This window comes from Melospiza melodia, chromosome 1 (genome assembly GCF_035770615.1).
Source record: "Melospiza melodia melodia isolate bMelMel2 chromosome 1, bMelMel2.pri, whole genome shotgun sequence".
In the NCBI taxonomy this organism is placed as follows: domain Eukaryota; kingdom Metazoa; phylum Chordata; class Aves; order Passeriformes; family Passerellidae; genus Melospiza; species Melospiza melodia.
Window position 1 is genome coordinate 141,298,033 of NC_086194.1, and position 18,145 is coordinate 141,316,177.

Genomic DNA, 18,145 nt, shown 5'->3' on the forward strand with positions numbered 1-18,145 from the left:
CCATAGAAAGCTGCATCATTAATTCAATGTTGTAATATTTGCTTATTATACAATAACTCATTTCTATCTGTCTATATAAAATTGGAAAGGAAAACTTTTCTCAAATTGTGAACACTCAGGAAAGCTGAGAGGCAGCTGTATATAAAGGTCTCAGAGTTCTGTTCAAAGAGGCTTGAAAGGCTTAGACTTTAAAACTATGAGTGCTGACTACTTTTTTCCTGATACTGTTCTTCACTCAAAACAATGCATTTAGGTCCCATTTACTTACCCAAAAATGCTATCACTCACTGCCATCTAGTGTTAATGGCACAGACTGCCAGGAATTTAAAATTGCTCTTATTACATTTTTCAAGTTTGGCCCTATCCTGAGAACCTGGCCATTTTTTTTACTGACAGAGGGAGCTGCAGATGCACAGCAGTGCAGAAAACCTGAACAGTTTATTCACAGGAACAGATCTGACTTTAGGAGCCACCACAATTTCAGAGACTACAGTTACATTTTTACTTTTTCTGCTCTGACTCTGCTTACATGTTCTCTTCCTGTTTCACTGTGTCACACCAGGCTTGCCCTGGAGCAGAGCTGCTCCTCCAGCAGCCTCCTCCTTTCTCTGTTTTACCTGCAAGGATTTACAGTCTCAAAGCTGGGATAGAGCAGTTGGGTGAGAAAGAATTTTGCCTACTGAACATCTGTGGCAATTTTAAGGCACAAGTCACATTAATTTACAGTGCAGCTTCCAGTGTTTTCTGAAGACTGTACAAGTTCTGTACAGTGTGAATTACCTCCTAATGACTACCTTTTAAATAAATAGGAATCATAACTGGTGTTTATGAGAAGAATTATGTATAAGAATAATGTATACTAAATTCTTAAAGAAAATGTCTGAATTCAAAAGCAGACATTCAAAAACAGAGCCTTACCACCATGCATAGTCATAATTAGTTTATTAGCACTGGTTTTGAAACAAATATATTCAGGTACTCAAACACATTTTAATTAATGTTTACTAAATTCAATATATTACCATATATTACATAATGCACTGAATATTCAGTAAATGAATAATGAAACCAAAGTGCAGATAAAAGTAGCAAGATCAGTTTTAAGTTATCAGGAAGGGCAAAATCACATTTAGCAGTATAAGGACAGCAAGTTGTAAATGACTAATATTAAACATGTCATTCTACCACTGCTACAGGCATGCTAGTACAAATGATCCTGCTGTGAACTGCTTCCACTATCTAGAAAAGAAAGTAGTTCTTCCCTTACATTACAACTTCATGATCCTTGATTTCCTACCTTTCAGGCCTGATCCTGCAGTCCCTACTCAGCAAAACTTCCAATGCACTCTGTCAGATTAGTTTTGTACTTTTTATTAAAGCTACACAAAGCCCATTGGCTCTCTCCAAACACCTGAATAATAAATGACTAGAATCTAATTTCTAAAAATTTAGAAATTCTAAAAATATTTGTAACAGAAAACAATGTAATTACATACAGACCTAAGTGTACTAGGGCCAAACCCAGGAACAGATCTAGACAGAAGCCAGGACAGCAAGGCTGGCCTCTGTGGAGTTAGGCACTTTCCTGATTAGCCAGTCACTTTTAGGATCACAGTTTTGGACATAGACATCTCCAGTCTCTTTAAATACTGTTTTGAGCACCTGCATCCTGGTTTTGGATCTGGCCTTTTTTTATACTCGAGTACATGATGCATCACATTAACATTATGCAAAGACAATAAGAGAAGTGACCCTAAAGTAGAACAAAATGATAATACAACATGATATCATAGCCAAGTCTAGAAGAAGGTATTGTTCTTTTCCGTGCTTGGGTTAGGCACATTTGTTTTAACAGCTTTTAACACTGTATCCCATTTGCTATTCTTGTGCTCTAACTGCCTTTTCCTAAACTTGTGCTGAAATAAATCATTGCTGTCTTCATCCTCAGCCTCTGATACTATCTCCATTTTTTGGATAATCAGTTTAATGAGGTCATGCTGCTTTTCCAACAATGTTGATATATCTTTGAGCCTAAAAAGCAAACAAACAAACAAATACACATCAGACTTTGTCATTTGATTTCAAAGGACATCTAAGTCATTAAAATTACAGATGCAAAAATTGACGATACTTCACCCTTCTGAGAGTACTTAACTAAACCCTTCTGCTAACACAGACTATTATTTACAATACATTTAATTCTTTAAGCTGAAGTTCTTCTCCATGTTACAGGAAATAGGATAAAAGAACAAATCTGTGGTTCTTGTGAAAAGTAACTTAATATATAATTAAGCAACTTCACTCTTAAAATAAAGTTGTTGACTGCTCTATCAAAAGTTTTTCCTATTAACCTATTTCCGTAAGAAAAAGGCCAGCAACCAAAAACATTTAGTGAAATTCACAATCACTTTTACAGCATATGAGAAATACTGATGAGGCACTCACTGATCTTTTTCAAAGTGCTATCCAAAGTGCAATTGATGCAATCAAGTAGTTAAACTAAGTTAGCATCACACATACAGAACACAGTATCTGTTATCTTTAAGGAAACAGGGAAATAAATGGAAATTGTGACTATAAACTGTCTTTACAGAACTACCAAAGAGGCATTTGAAAATCTACTTTTCTGAATCTACTGAATGTCTACACTCACAAAATTACAACAAGAAAAGATGTGACTGAAAAGGTGCTTTTGCAGAACAGTTGAGGGGCTTTAGATGTAGTTAGGGTTTTTGTTGTTTTGTTGGTTTTTTTAATAAGAAATGGTAATACATCTTGAGATATGTGAGAATCACAAGTAATAAAATGCAAAGCAAAAGAAAACTCTGCCCCATACCAAAATCCAAAAATACATACACCCAGCACTGACACTAGCTCCAGTAGTAACTGAACTCAGTTTTGAACTCTGGTAAAAACACACTGGCAACGTAGTAAGAGTTTTCAGCCAATATTTTCAGAGAAATAAATATGACTTTCCACAATGATAAGGTCACAAGTTATGCTATTGCAAATAATTTTATAAAATTATAGTTTTCTTCCTTCTCTGTAGGAAAAAAATCCCAACCAAGGAAGAGTCTGTTTTATGCTGTTTTATATTATAATGATGTAGTATGCAGTTTAAGAAAGACTTGCTAAAGTCCACGATTTGCCTATATCTGTAGGGTGTAGTCTCACATGCTTCAACTCTTGCTGAGTCTTTCATGCAACCAAAAAAAATGCAATCTGAATCTGTGCAGGTGGACAAAAATTTGGTAGATTAACAAAAAAAAGGGAAAGGAAAAAAAATTGAGAGAAAACAAGTGCAAGGAAAAGTGAGACTGAGTGAGAAACAATGAGTTTTTCTAGTTGTACATTCAGAGTAAGCTTTTCTGAAACCATTCTTATGGATATGTTGGTATGACAAGTAAATCAAGAAAGTACAAAGAATTCCTTCCAAGGCTGTGGGAAACATGCTTTGTTTAAGAGAGAATCAACACCAATCAAACTTTGGGAAAACAATCTGAATCTGATTTACCCAGTGGAAAGTCAGTAACAGATTGTATATACTTGCAAACCAACTGGAATTACATCACTTGGGAGTTCTGAATAACCCTTGCAAACCTCCATTTGCAACTCTCTAAAATGAAATTCCATTTTCTCCATTACTTCAGATTACTTTAATGCGCAACAAGCTGTGTTGGTTTGGGCTGGGGACACAGAATTTTAAGAATTTTACTTTTCAGATACAGTATGGAGCTTTAAAATACCTTTAAAAATAGGAGTATATTTTGTAATATTGGTTCTACTTATTTTTAAAACTGTAAAATATCACAAAAATACCTGTATTTCTGCTTCAGAACTTCCAATTCTAGTGTAGTATCAGGGCTCTGTGCATATGTGGTAGAGTCCTCACACCCAAAGCAATACTGGAACACGCTCTAAACAAAACATGGAACCAAACTTAAATAGATCCTATAGTCTGACAACAGAATAAATATGTGAACAGATTAAATATGTGAACATTGTTCACACAGTGTAAACATTGAAAAGATTTTCTGTTATGATGTTATTTGCTTATATATTCAAATGTTTGTTTTATAAGAAAATTCAGTCTATCAACAACAGCTCAAATAAAAGAAGAAAAGCCAAAAGGGAGTAATTCTACTTTTTATCTGAACATCTTTTGTAGCTTGACTTACTTAATAAAGTTACCGTGCACTGAGTACTCAAACACTAATTTTATCTGAATCCAGCTGCACTCAAACAGATTTATCATTTTCACTGACCTTAGGCAAGGTCTAACCACAATTCCCTTGATGTCAGTTAATAACACAATGTCCTTAGCAATGTGTGTACACCTCCCTTTTTGGCAAGAATCCTTCTATCTAATATTCACCATCTTACCATAAATCCACAGTATCTTGGCCTGTTGGGATATACAGTGATTGATTCCTGGTCCACCCGACTTAAGAACCAAAATGGCAGCTTCTTCTCTAAGTTGGTATGAAGATTAACCTAAATGTGGTTTTGCATTTAGAATGAGATATGTTATCTTACGATAAATACACATTGTACGTGAAAATAACAATCATGTCATTTTATTCCATTCACTAGTACTACCCCACACTGCAAACAGCAGTATAATAACTGAATAGTCCAGCCCAGACACTAAAAGTACATTGTCATGACCAGTATTGAGTATCTTGACAGAATTAATTTCTCCACACAGATGTGCACTCTAATGAGAATTTAGTCCAGCAGAATGAATTTGGTATCCTTTTGATTTTTGTGTACCTTCTTTCCACTGCACAGACTCTCTACTAGAAGAAAACTGCAATTTCAGGCTTTGCAGTGACTGATTCTGAGATTCTGGTTTTGGAAAAACTCAAAATTTCTTGAACTGATGGTTGAAAAATTTCTTAAAAATGCATTTATTTGTACATTTCCTTGGCAATGACTCGTATGAGTGAAAATGAGATTCAGAATGTTCAAACTTGCCAAATCTGCTTTACGGATAACCAACGATAGTTGGGAATATGATGATAAACCAACTAATTATCTAAAAGGTGTTCTAGCAATGATATGTACTTCCAACATTTGATGATTTTATGGTCTTACTCACCTGCATTGCAATCCTTTTGAGTGCAGCATATTTTTGTACTTCAGCAATATCACCAACAGCCAAACCAATCTAGGAAAAAGAGACATCATTCATTATCTACTTTTTCATAGTCTGTGATTTCAATTGTATTTCTCTTTCACACTTAAAGAAGAAAATATTCTAGAATTAAATTACTTTTTCACTTGAATTTCGAAATGTTTTTTGCATATTTGTAATATGTATCAATAAATGTAGAGAGTGTTTTCACTGACAAAACTCTGTTGGTAACGCACTGAACTGCTAGTTTTGCCAAGAATAACAACCCATCTTTTACATTCTTCATTACTGCTGGAATGTTAAGAAACCAGTTGATCTCTTGATTAAGTAGAATCATGGCTGCAATAAACAAGTTTAAAAAACATGAGGTTTTTGACTTTTATTGCCCAGTTCAAGTGAAAATGTGATTTCCTAAACAAAAGTTATATTCAGTGTATCATGGCTGAAGATATATTACGTATTTTCCCCCCTTTCCACCATTATTGTGTTTTCTGATTCTTAACTTTCAGGTCAGGTTTGTTAGTTAGTTCTTTCATTACTTCTGATTGCTGTTTTGTGCACAGTGAATATTTGAATTTGGGCTTTTTGGGCTTTATTTTTTTAATTTACATTATTGTTAGTGTTAGGTTATGACACAACAAGGGATTGAACAAAAATCATTGTTCCTCAATTTTCCTTATCAAGACCTCAGAATAATACATTGCAGCTCCAATTCAAATTCCATCAAAGTTATTACCTAAACATATAAAAATACTCCTGTAGAAGTGAGGTGTAGGAAAATACTGAGAGAAGTACACTGGACGGAAAACAAGTGCAGAGAACAAGGACATTTTAATATGTTACTGAAAATATTTGTTAAATAATGAATGGCTGTCACTTACTGAAGTAATTCGATACTAGAATTACTAGTACTCTAGAATTCTCTACACATACTCGTGTTTAACCAATTTTGTATATTAATAAATAGCTTATACTTACTAGCAAATTCATAAGAAGGATTGGAATAAGCAAGGTAAATATAATGAGAACTGTGTAACTCAGGAATGGGTATGGCAATTCACTGCTTAGTAAAGGATCCAGGAATGCATCATGGTAATTAATGTCTCCCAGCATCATTGCAAATGTCTTCATTACAGAAAGCAGAGGTGTGCTGTATGTTTGCTGCAAAAAGAAACATCAAAATAAAGATAAAACCCAACTGATGGAATTTGTAAATAAAGTCTTGAGATGCTTTAGTCAAAGATAATATTTATAATGATAAAAACTTAACTAGAGTATTGAACTAACCTGTGAACCCAAAAGGACAAAGAAACTCAGCCCAAAGGCCAGTATCAGGAAAAAGAAAACCACAGCAATTCGAATCAAAGTCCTCAAAATTTCCCAGAACATCACAACATAGATTCCATAGTTCTCAAATCTAGGCAATAAGTAAACAAAAAAGATAGAGAATCAGTCATAGAATAAGACTTCTAAGACAATCCACTCCAACTATTAATCTAGCACAACTATTAATCTAGCACAGCCAAGTCTACCCCTAAAGCATTAAATACTGAAGTATGAGTCCCTTTCAGTTATTTCTGTAAGGCAGTATGTAACACTGATTTTCATCTGTGGAAAGGGACACTGCCTCTCTGAGAGATTCTGTGATGGTAACAAACCTGCTCTACTTTCACATCCAAAAGAGTGCAAGTGATCCTACACACAGCAACTTCATACTGCATAGTCTTATATTTTAATGCACAAGAACAGTTTTCAACATAGTATTTTTCATGGATAACATTTATTCCCTCCATAGGCATAGGCAGTACAGTATTGTACCACTGCTACATTCAGAATAAAAAACAATAGCAAACTATCCAAATTTTTTCTGCTTCTCAAAGCAAAGCAGCAACCAAAATAAAGGACAACGGGCACCATAATCCATGTAGCAGCTACATGCCTGATTTAAAAGACTTCACTTTTTACAAGATGTGAAAGAAATGACATAATGTAGTTTTAGTGTAATACAAAGAATAGAAAACAAACAAACAAAAAGAAACACACTGTTCAGGAAGATAAGGAGAATAGCATAATTTTAAGACACCTGTGTTCCCAACAACAATCTGTTGTTGGCAAGCCTCTCCTATTCTTGGTTGACACAAAAACTAAATATGAAAACAGGAATTACCATAAAGCACATTAATTTTTCTTTCAAACCTGAACTTGTGAATTTATGTCCCCTCTCATATCCAGGGACCAAGAGATATTTTAAGCTCACTGGAGCAACTGTGAAAATCCCTGTGGGTATCTTTCACTCTGAAACATTATTTGCAAGGCTGAAAAGGTCAAGCTGGAAATAAAGCAAACCCAATCTTCCCTTATATATTAGGCATTTACTAGGCAAAATTCAGCTGAAGTCAATGGACTCACATATTGCTTTGGGAAAAGAGCCTGAATGAGTTAGAAAAATCATGTGTAGAGTTCTACTGCAACACACTTGAAATAACAGTCAGGCCAGGAAGGCATTTCATCCATCAGCAGAAGAAAGGTTGTGCAATCACCTGTTTACTTTGGAGCAGACAGGACACACACATTCATTGGTCACCTGAGGCCAGACATGGGGGTGGGGGGTTAAGGAAAAGGTTTGCAGTAGAGGCAAGACCATAAAGGTCCTCTCTTTTGACATTAACTCTGCTGACAAACCGTGTCCTTAAGCATCCCTACTACAGTAAAACAGCCCTGAAATTAATCAGCAAATGTGTTTGTCTGTCTGCAAGACTTTGTGGCGGTGATTAGAGCATATATACAACAAGAATTGGAAGAACATTTATGCAGTGTTACCACATTCAGTCCTGCTCAGACACAAATGTGTTTAATTTGTCTCAAGCACTACACCCACAATATTTTTTTCCTCCAGCCAGCTCTCCTGCAGTTCATAACTCTTGGAAACTATTGTGCCAGTGACATGATTTAAGATAATTAAGGGCAATAAACAGACATGATGTCAACTCAAGAAATTTACAATTCCATCAATTGCAATTCTTTTACAGGACACTACAGCATAAAGTCAGACATGCCATTTAATATGGGAAATGATAAAGGAATTTACCTTCTCCCAGGTATTACTCATAAAACCTGACTTCCTTATGCCATTCATAATTCATATCTTTCTGGGTTTTTTTAAAGTCAAAGTCTATAGAGTGTAGTGAAAGATGATTTAAAAAAGATAAAATTCAGCATGGCTGTGCTTAATTAATATTAAAATAAATATTGTTATTTCTATAGTTGCTATAACATATGTTGTGATGCTCTACATGAAAAACACTGAAAATTACAGCTCATCAGAGATAAAAAATTCCTATGGTCCTAATCTGGAAACTTTTATAGTTTGAAAAAAAATAAAAATAAAAAATGGGACTCTCAAACTTGATCTTTCACAATTTAGAGTATGTAAAATATCTGAAAATATTAAAATATTTTATTGTAAAGCCTGTAAAATTTTTTACCGTTGAAGATAAAGCAAGAAGTTCATCCAAGACAAGTACACAGCAATTGCTCCACATTCCCACTGCAAATGAGCTGGTGTATTAATAAATAAAGAAGATACAAAAATTATGCTTGTAGTATAAATGGTCCAGTCCAGTAGATTGGAGTAATCCAACAAATATTTCAATTTCTAGGATTTAAGAGAGAAAGGTTAATATTTACCAGTCATCCATCATTAAAACACTGAGTTCAATACACTATTTAAATTCACCATTCAAAATCTGTTTTAATCATTATGTATATAAATTAAAAAGTATAAATTGACATTTGACTTCTAATAAGGAAAAAAACAGATAATTTCAATATCATACGAACTGCCATGCACATAAATTTTCTGATTAATGTTATTTCTCTCTGTACTAACCTGCTGAATCAGCTGAAATATTTCTTTGCAGATGCCCAGTAAACTCATAATTAAAACTAAACACATACACACTCTTGTGAAGTATGAGTCCTGCAACAAAATCAGAGCACAAAAGAAATTAGAAATTATTAAAGGAATGTTAATTTGATCTCTACCTATTATATATACATTATATTGCCTGTTAGCTTGTATCATATACTTATTACTATCTATATTCTGTTTAATTAATATTTATTGTGAAATCCATGTTCTGGGTTGAGCTGTATATGTGATCTCATGATTTTTTCATAGATCAGGATATCTTCATGAACCTTTGATATCCCTTGAGTTTATTTTATTTCATTTTTCTACTAGCATATCTTTTCTGAGTTCCTGTTTCAGTTTCATTCTTTTTCTCTCGTGTGAATCTTTTTTCTTTAATATTAAATAAACATTATTCACTTCAGGGAAAAAACTGAAGTAACCATGTACTAAATATAAATTTCTCAGAAAAAAATAAGAAATGGGAACTGAAAATTATCTAAACTGAAAATTATCTATCAGCAGAGGTTGCTGCTGAATGTTTAGAAATATATACTTCAATTTTATTCCATAGAGTTGCTAGATCATAAATTAATCTAGACATTATTTAAGTAATCATACCTTTTTGGTGTAAAAATCTTAAACAGATTGTAACTATTAATAAAAAGTACCTCATATTCTAATGGTCTTGCTTCATAGAGCTCTGTTCCATTCAGAGGTCTTCCTGGTTGTATGTGAGTGACCAGAAGAGTCAGTGGGATGAGACCAAGAGAATATATGCCTAAATTCATTAAATGTGCTCGAAACCCATAGGCCATCCTTGAAAGTGAAAATGTTAAAGTTACAACACTTTTCAAATTCAGAAGAGCATGCATTCAAATTTAACATTCAATAATGTCTTCAAGACAAGGGAATAAGCATTTCTTAAAATGTCCCTTTGTGATGAATGTGTTCATCACTTATGTGGACAAAAGTGTATCTGCCACTCTGAAAAACCATTCCTTTCACTTTTACTTGGCAACCTAATTATATATTTTATAACAAAGAGGAAACAAAGATAATAGCTGCCTTTGTTGTAAATATCAAAAAATCTTTACTAAATACTAAGTTGTATTTTATGGAAAAGACATTTCTCAGTCAGCTCTATAAACATGCACATTTTAATAAACAACTTTCAGGCAAAATAGTCTTTATCTTGACATGCAGTATTATATTTTATATCCACTGAAATAGACCAACCATTTCATAAGCAAATATTCTTTACACACAGGATGACTGAGTAGCTCCATGCGATTGTGGCGCACCATGGCCTGCAAAACACAAATACAGGAGGGTCAAACTTAATTCATCCAGGCAAGCAAAGTGTTTAAAAAAACTGGCTAGGCCACCTTTTTAACCTGATTATTAGCCCAATGAAAAGTAAAATATGTGTAAGATATTGCAAAGTTCTTTTGATTAAGCACCTGGCCCAAACCCATCACTGTCTTGCCCTCTCTGCCTGCTAAGGCCTTCAGTTTCTCTGCTGAGACTCTGTTAGTCTATTTCAAGCTTCAAAAATTATACAGACTATTTTCAACCACACCTGTGAGACCAAGTTTTACATTCAATGAGAAAAATATTTATTTATTTATTTATTATTAGACAGTATAACAATGAATTGCCAACAGGAATCCCAAAAAGCAAACATATTAAGCCAGAAAGTTTGTTATATAGACATTTTCTGACAAAGAATGAGAGAACAGATTGCAATGCTACAAAACTAGCAAATTTGTTTCATATTATAAATATTTTGCAATTACCATATGAAACAAATCAGCTTGTCAGGTTTTTTAGTGCCTTACATTCCAGTGCATGGTCACTGGAATGACTGGAGTGTGGTTTTCTTTGATGTACTACCTGCACGTACAGCACAATATCTTGAGCATTCATAGTTTTATCTAAATCTAAAAGAAATTTTATTTATTACTTAGAACTTTGGCCCATACTTAATTTCAATATCCTTTCAATATACAAAGTTATGGGCTTTGGAGAAGAAATATTATGATGAAAAATTTCATTTTATCTAAACCAAGACAGCAGGCGATGATGTCAGAGTAAAACTTACATTTAAAGTGGTAAGTGGTTCATAGAAAATATCTTCACCATCCTTTACTTTCTTGTTAAGTGTCAAGGGACACTGAAGATATCTGAAGTTGTATTCAATCTATATAATACACCAGAAGTTAAATACAATGCAAATTATTATCTCAGTCTTAGATGATGTTCTTAATATGAAAAAGTCTATCTTTTAGAGAGCACATTGTGTCAAGGTAGTCAGAATCAAGATGTATATTCACTGTTAGCTGAACACATGTCATCAAGATACACATCTGTGACTGCCAGGTGTTTAAATGAACAGCCATTTTGAATTAAAAAAAAAAAAGTGTACATTTCTTGCTAAAATGTTACAATTAAGAAAGGTCATTTTCATAACCGTGATTTTTTAATGCCAACTTTAAAGAAAAGCTTGTCTTTAAAAGTTATATGGCTTTGATAATACAATATAAAGAAAATGCACAGTAGCAAAATATTTGCAAGTTTTCTGTTAATGATGGGGATACCATCCAATATAATCACTGATAAGGTGGTTTTCAATATGGTTTCAAAGGTAACATAACTGGAGAACATTCATGTCTCCCTAGCATTAAAAGCAATCTACTGCTTGAGATTTTCAACAAGAATTTACAAAACAAAGAAACATGTTGAACTCAAAAGTATTGATGACATTTGCACTACTTATTATAAGCACACTTTCAATATTCATAAATAGATATTACATGTCTTCTCTCACTGCTATTTTGAAATACCCATAACCTCTGATACCCAGCTTGATTGCAAAATTTGCCACAGCAAAGATACAGTTTATGGATTGTAGAACTTTAATGTCACACTTATCAAAATATGTAAGCATGAAGATTACAGAAACTGAACTTCAAACTATTGACAGTCCAAAGGATAAAATCTGTCTCCTGTGTTCTGTGCAAAGATCTGAGATTCATCTACAACAGTACCTTATATATATGAGCTTGACATGTACATTAAAATACATGTTTTGTACTTTCCCAGACTTTTTCATCTACTTACATAGAAGTCTCGACTTGTCTTTTCCTCTGAAGACTCAATTATGCAGTTGTCCAATACCAGCTTTGCAGATGAACAGAAAAGTGAATTAAGGTGATATAGACAATGTTCAACAGAAAGAATATGTTTAGACCAGAAGAAAATGACTGTCAAATACAATGATCAGCTAACAGAAGTGATGACCGTCAGTTTTTATGATGTAGGTTTTGAAGACATAAAATTCTAGAGTTTTCCTGTAGGAGTTAAATGTAAATGCAGTTTACAAGGCTACAAGCCAGTTTACCAGTATGAAGTGTGAATAGTTTATGAAAACCTATGTAGTAATTACCTATCCTCTGAACAGAGAGAGACACAGTTCTCCCAAGATTTTAGAAGCTGTGGGAAACTTAGAGGAAAGAATTCAAACAACTATTATCTCTCTTTCTGTAACCATTGTTTATAGATTTAGTTCTCCGGAGTGTGCTACTTATAGCTCACCAACAGTGTGAGAGAAGATTCCCAAAAGCCAGTCAGGTCTTAGGTCCACCATTGTTTCTATGGGAACTACAGATTTTTAATAATAAAGTGCCTTTTCATGCCTTCTGATGACAGAGTCTCTATAACACCTTTGCCTGTCCCCAGTACCCCCTCAGTGATATATGTGCGTACCACTTGCTATTTTATTTAAAAATCATTTCTGCTGCGTCATTTAGCAGTCAGCTAAGAGAGTGAAAATATCTCAGATGATTTTGAACCCAATTCACTTATGACTCTCATTCCATCTATACATAATTTTTATGTTACTTTTATAACTCCATTGATCTCAGGAAGCTAGGAACTTTTCTAATACAGAACTTAAACTGGACAAACTGAGACTATCACTACAATACTATTAAATAATTTTGTGAACTTCTTTCTATTTTATAATAATATGTATTAGAGAGCACAGCAAACAGAAGAATGAATGCAGAACAACAAAGGTTATTTTGTGAAGTTGTTTCTTTAACATGTGCAGAAAACTTACTTTAAATGAATCAGGAAGATACTCAACCATTTCCAGCAAAGGACACTTATTGGCACTGGAAGAGTGAGAGAAAGTCACAACAGCTTCTTCCCATCTGCAAAAAATTATTTCAGATAATAGAAAATTAAGTAATTAAAGCTACTCTAAATTAACTACTTTTAGATTATTTGAGTTTCATTTAAGATATTAAAAAGCATAATATATAATGTGCTAATTTTATGCACTATTAAATGGAAACTAAGCTGTTTGGGGAGCAGCTGAGTAATATTCTGGACACTTTTGTAAGAATGATTCATGTTAAATTCTGTTATCAATTAAACAGAAATGTTTCAACTATGCTAAGGCCTCCTAAAAAATATGAGACTGGAACGAACTTTGGAATCTTGGGTTACAAAATTACTCAAATAATAATAAATACAGTGAAACCCTGTCAGTATTCCTGTAACTCTTACCAAAAGATGTCATCATTAGGCAATGGTGCATTGCTTTATTCCAAAAGTGGGGCTTCACTATGTCTTAACCTAAGATTTTCTAAACTGCAGTTGAAATGCTACAATTTAAAATATTTGCAACATTAAAAAGCATGATTTTAAATTAAATCTCTTGAATGATTTCAGTTGTATTCACATTTTGATTAAAATTTTATAGGCATTAAAGCATTATGTGAAAGGTCAAAATTATTTCTGATGGCTTCTACATGTTTTTTACACACAGAATCCAAATACTCAATGTAATATGAAAAACAACTTGCCATATGTCTCATGTCAATTACAATTATGCCATTTTTTATTTGAGCTCATTAGAATAGAACATAACCTCTTGAATTGCAAAATAAGTATTCAGTTTTACTTATTAAACAACAGATTTTCAGAACTTAAATCTCATTTAAGAAAACCAAAACAAAACACGTGGGCAAACAAATTGAAGAAGCGTTTTCTCTATACTTTACCTTTTGTGCAAAATGACAGCAGACACCACATCTTTTCTCCTATTGTGTATTGCTTCATGGAAAAAAGAAGCCACTGCTTTGTTGAACAGAATTTTTGCACCATAGTCAAGAAGTAACCTCACTGCTTTTGCATGTCCTTCTCGTGCAGCCAAGTGCAAAGCTGTGTTCTGTGCAGACAAGCAGTACATGAGTAATTTAAAAAAAGTACATTTCAGTGCTTTCCCACATTGAAAAGCCACATGCTTTTCTCAGCTGCAAGTCTCGAATGCTTTCACTAGCAACACAAAACATTAGAATATTGTCAGATTCTAACAGAGATTACAGACATGATCTTTATGCCTACAGCTACACTAGGGCAAAATCTGAAGAGGAAATTCACTATAGGTAACATCATTAATATCTTTTAGTTTTGCAATTAATGAACTTCAAGTCACAAAGAGGTAAAAATCATGGCATCTACAGACACAGAACACCTTATTTGATAATCAACAAGAGAAGCATCCAATTATATCCAGATGTGCTCATACAAAAAAAAATCTGCAAGAAAATCTGAGAGTGAAATTTTCTAAGTGGAATATTTATTTTTTCTTTAAATTTTAAGTAAAGGAAAAGTGGTTTAGGAATCAAGAAAAAGTAAAGGAATCAGGGGTTTAGGAATCAAGATACACTAAAACTGACATTTGAGAGTCTTCTGAGCACAGAATCTGCACACAGATTTTTCCAATTGAAATTAAGGACTTCTCATGAATTGAAATTAAGGCTTCTCATAAATTTAAACTGAAGATTTGTTTCTAATCTAGTACTTTAAATGTTTTCAACACCAGTTCTCAAGAGAAATTAGCAACAGCTTCTGTGTTGAGAATTAAACAGTTCTTTAAAATGATCACCCTATACTCCTGATAGGACAGGTTCACACAAGAGGCTTCCATCCTTGAAAGGGATTCTGTTTTGACCTAAAACACACTACATCTGTCCAAACTCCAGAGCAAGACAGGTGCTGTTTTTGTTGGACATCACTGTGCAGTAGATTTCAAACAACATGTTAATGAGCTATAGTTGATACCAGATTTTTTCACATCTGTGTAAATTCTTTAAATTTGCATTAGCAGTGTTTGTACTACATTGCTAAAATATTCTTGCATTGTATAGAGGGCAAGAGGAACATGTCTAATACATTCAATGATTCATGTTTTCTATTAGAATATTTGAATCTATTTTATCTCCTGCTTAAAAGAATTGGATAAAAATTTCAGCAATCATATATTTATCCAAGAAATCTTTTATCACTGAGTCTGCCACAGGAAATAAAATATTACACATGTAATGCACAGTGGAAAACTACCAATAGCCTAGCCCTGACATTTCTTCTAGAAGTAAGAGCAGACAAGAAACAAATAACGTTAACACATACCCCTTCTTCATCCACTTTGTCAGTACACTTCACATTAGTATCCAAAATTATCTGCATTGTGCGAGTGTATCCTCCGAAGGCAGCATGGTGCAGGGCTGTCCAGCCTTTATAATCACTTACACACAATGGTATAAAATTAGAAATTATAAATAAAAAAGCTTTTTTATAAATTTAAAGTGAATATAAATGACTGCTCCTTTGACTCAGACCTCTTTTCTTTGGCATGACTGCTGCAGAGATGTCCATACATTTTGTCAAATATTATGTGATGATCAATGCACCACTAGAAGCAGGGGCTCAACTCAATAAGAGTACTTAGATCTCTCCCTTTTCATGTTTTTCTGAGATCTGAGGATCTTTGACCTGAAGGCAGAACTTACAGTGCAAGGCAGAATGCCTGTGAACTAAGAAACCCTTCTCAAGCCTGTGAGTGAAGTTGAAATGATTGTAACATTTCCAAACCATTTTTTTTTTCTCATGAAAATGTTCAATAATCTTCTCTCATTTGGATTTAGAGAAACCTAGCATTAGAAGCCTTGGTTTTACAGCTAGCTATACTCTGTTTTACAAGTATTTTATAACCATACTCTTACACCATATGTTTGAATTTGCATATATTAATATAACAATCATTTTAATATACTGCATTTATATTTGTATTGCATTAACTTCCCAGCAGGTGAACATAAAACATAGGGGGATAGGGGTTTTTTTTTGGCTTAATGAATGAAAATCTGTATACTTACCAGAGGAAGAGAGCCCCTCTCTTCAGAAGAAACTGAACTACCTTCTCATGACCATTCTGGGCTGCCAAGTGAAGGGGAGTCATTCCCTTCTTATCACCTTCATTCAAAAGTCTTGTGTCTTTCATGTCTCGGATAAGTCGTTGACAAGTATTGATGCGCCCATAGCTTTGCAAGATGCACAGAAATTAATGCACAGAAATTAATGTCAGAGACACAGGGATGAAAGGCAAGGCATGGATTCCATAGCCTGCACCGTGCTACTCACCTGGCAGCAAAGTGTAAGGGTGACTTCTTGTCCCTGCTCTTGGAGTAGATGGAAACGTTGAGGCTGAGTAAATTATTTACAGAGAGGGCCACACCTTGTCTGCATGCATAATGCAATGGAGTGCATCCTTCATTATCTTCATCCACTACAAGATTTTTAATATGTTCCATCTGTTATCCCCCAAGAGAAACCCAAAAAAAGCACAGAATTACATGTATATCTCTTCTGCTCCATAGTTTCTAATAGTTTGCAACAACAGCATTAATACTCTAAAGCAGTATCTAAAAATAATAAATAAATTTAAAATAAAATTTAGGAACAAAGAGCACCGTTTTTATCTGCTGATTTGTGGGTCACCATTTTTTCAAACAACTACTCTTCAAAGAGCACAGGAGTTTATCACCCTGCATCCTCACTGCAAACCATTCACGGCACAATAAAGGAAATTCTTCTTTGCTGCCATTCCAATGCAATGCTCACTGCTGGCAGTAGAAGGCTTGTACCAAACCTAAAGGCAGTCTTATAGTCTGCATTCAGTAGCAAAACCTCTGACTGTCAAAACCCAGCAGTTCACTGTTTTACAGTGTTAATTTATTTCCCCTATTTCTTTTTCATATTCATTTCCCCATTTTCCTTGTCTAATGCTATCCTACAACCTTTGTTTAAGCAACTAAAAAACTCCTCCCACCATCTTATCCACTTACTTCTCTGAATTATTGATATGATCAATAATCAGAAAGTCAATGCTGAGGCTTATCATCACTGTTTTAAAACTGATCCACTACATCTGGGAGGTCAAATCCATTCTGAATAACAATCAAAGGTGTTCACAGATTTCAGCACATGTTGTAAGATGAGTTATATTTGATTCACATTTAAAAGGCTATTTCTGGAGCTCTGGAGGCCAGCAAATTTAATTTTTTCAGACAAGCTTGGGCTCTATCAATACGAGTGCTTCATTTCAACATAGCCAAATACAAATTTATGTTTGAAATATTTTAAAAAACCAAATCCAAGACTTCATTATGGTCCAGTCCACAGAAAGCTCCTGCAGAATATGCTGCAAACTATTTTTAAAGTTGTAGATCTTGAGTGATTAGGAGGATATCTCCTGGCTTTACTGCATGCAAGCTGGGAAAACAGAAGTGAAAAGTTCTATATTTTATTGCCTACCTCTTGAGCTATTCAATCCCCCAACAGCAAAATAATTTATGGGATTATGTAATTCCTTTGCCTGGCAATAAGAAAACTGTATTATTTGGTTTGAAATGTTTTCATGAGAGATATGTGATATGTACCTCTTCAAACCATTTTTTGTGACACTAGACTATTTAACAATTACTAAAAAATTTTACAAACATATCAAAATAAAATGGTAGGTGCCTTTTTCTTTACATTTTCCTAGAAAAAATAACAGAAAGACATAAACTGATGTTTACTGTACCTGCAGATATTTCTCATTCAGATGCTGTAGTCCTCCAGGCTGTAACACGGTCAAATGCAAGAAATTCCGACCAAGGTGATCTTTTAATGACACGTTTGCTCCTAAACAAATATGGAAATAAATACCAGCAACTTCAAAACTGCTGGTTCTTGGCACTATA

The 18,145-nt window shown here is 33.9% G+C and overlaps 1 protein-coding gene across 1 annotated transcript in view; it reads right to left on the reverse strand.

The window, feature by feature from the left end:
• Window positions 1-1,043: 1,043 nt before the first annotated feature.
• TRPA1 (transient receptor potential cation channel subfamily A member 1) overlaps window positions 1,044-18,145 on the reverse strand; it is a 31,477-nt gene continuing 14,375 nt past the window's right edge. Inside the window, exons 10-27 of the mRNA XM_063178092.1 lie at window positions 17,986-18,086; window positions 16,542-16,711; window positions 16,277-16,441; window positions 15,531-15,645; window positions 14,120-14,286; window positions 13,171-13,264; window positions 12,171-12,230; window positions 11,152-11,250; window positions 10,287-10,357; window positions 9,719-9,866; window positions 9,027-9,116; window positions 8,623-8,792; window positions 6,425-6,554; window positions 6,116-6,298; window positions 5,102-5,170; window positions 4,384-4,494; window positions 3,820-3,917; window positions 1,044-2,031 (exon numbers count right to left, since the gene is read on the reverse strand). Of these exons, the coding sequence (XP_063034162.1) occupies window positions 1,800-2,031; window positions 3,820-3,917; window positions 4,384-4,494; window positions 5,102-5,170; window positions 6,116-6,298; window positions 6,425-6,554; window positions 8,623-8,792; window positions 9,027-9,116; window positions 9,719-9,866; window positions 10,287-10,357; window positions 11,152-11,250; window positions 12,171-12,230; window positions 13,171-13,264; window positions 14,120-14,286; window positions 15,531-15,645; window positions 16,277-16,441; window positions 16,542-16,711; window positions 17,986-18,086 (2,273 nt within the window). The 3' untranslated portion in view covers window positions 1,044-1,799. The remainder of the gene's footprint in view (window positions 2,032-3,819; window positions 3,918-4,383; window positions 4,495-5,101; window positions 5,171-6,115; window positions 6,299-6,424; window positions 6,555-8,622; window positions 8,793-9,026; window positions 9,117-9,718; window positions 9,867-10,286; window positions 10,358-11,151; window positions 11,251-12,170; window positions 12,231-13,170; window positions 13,265-14,119; window positions 14,287-15,530; window positions 15,646-16,276; window positions 16,442-16,541; window positions 16,712-17,985; window positions 18,087-18,145) is intronic.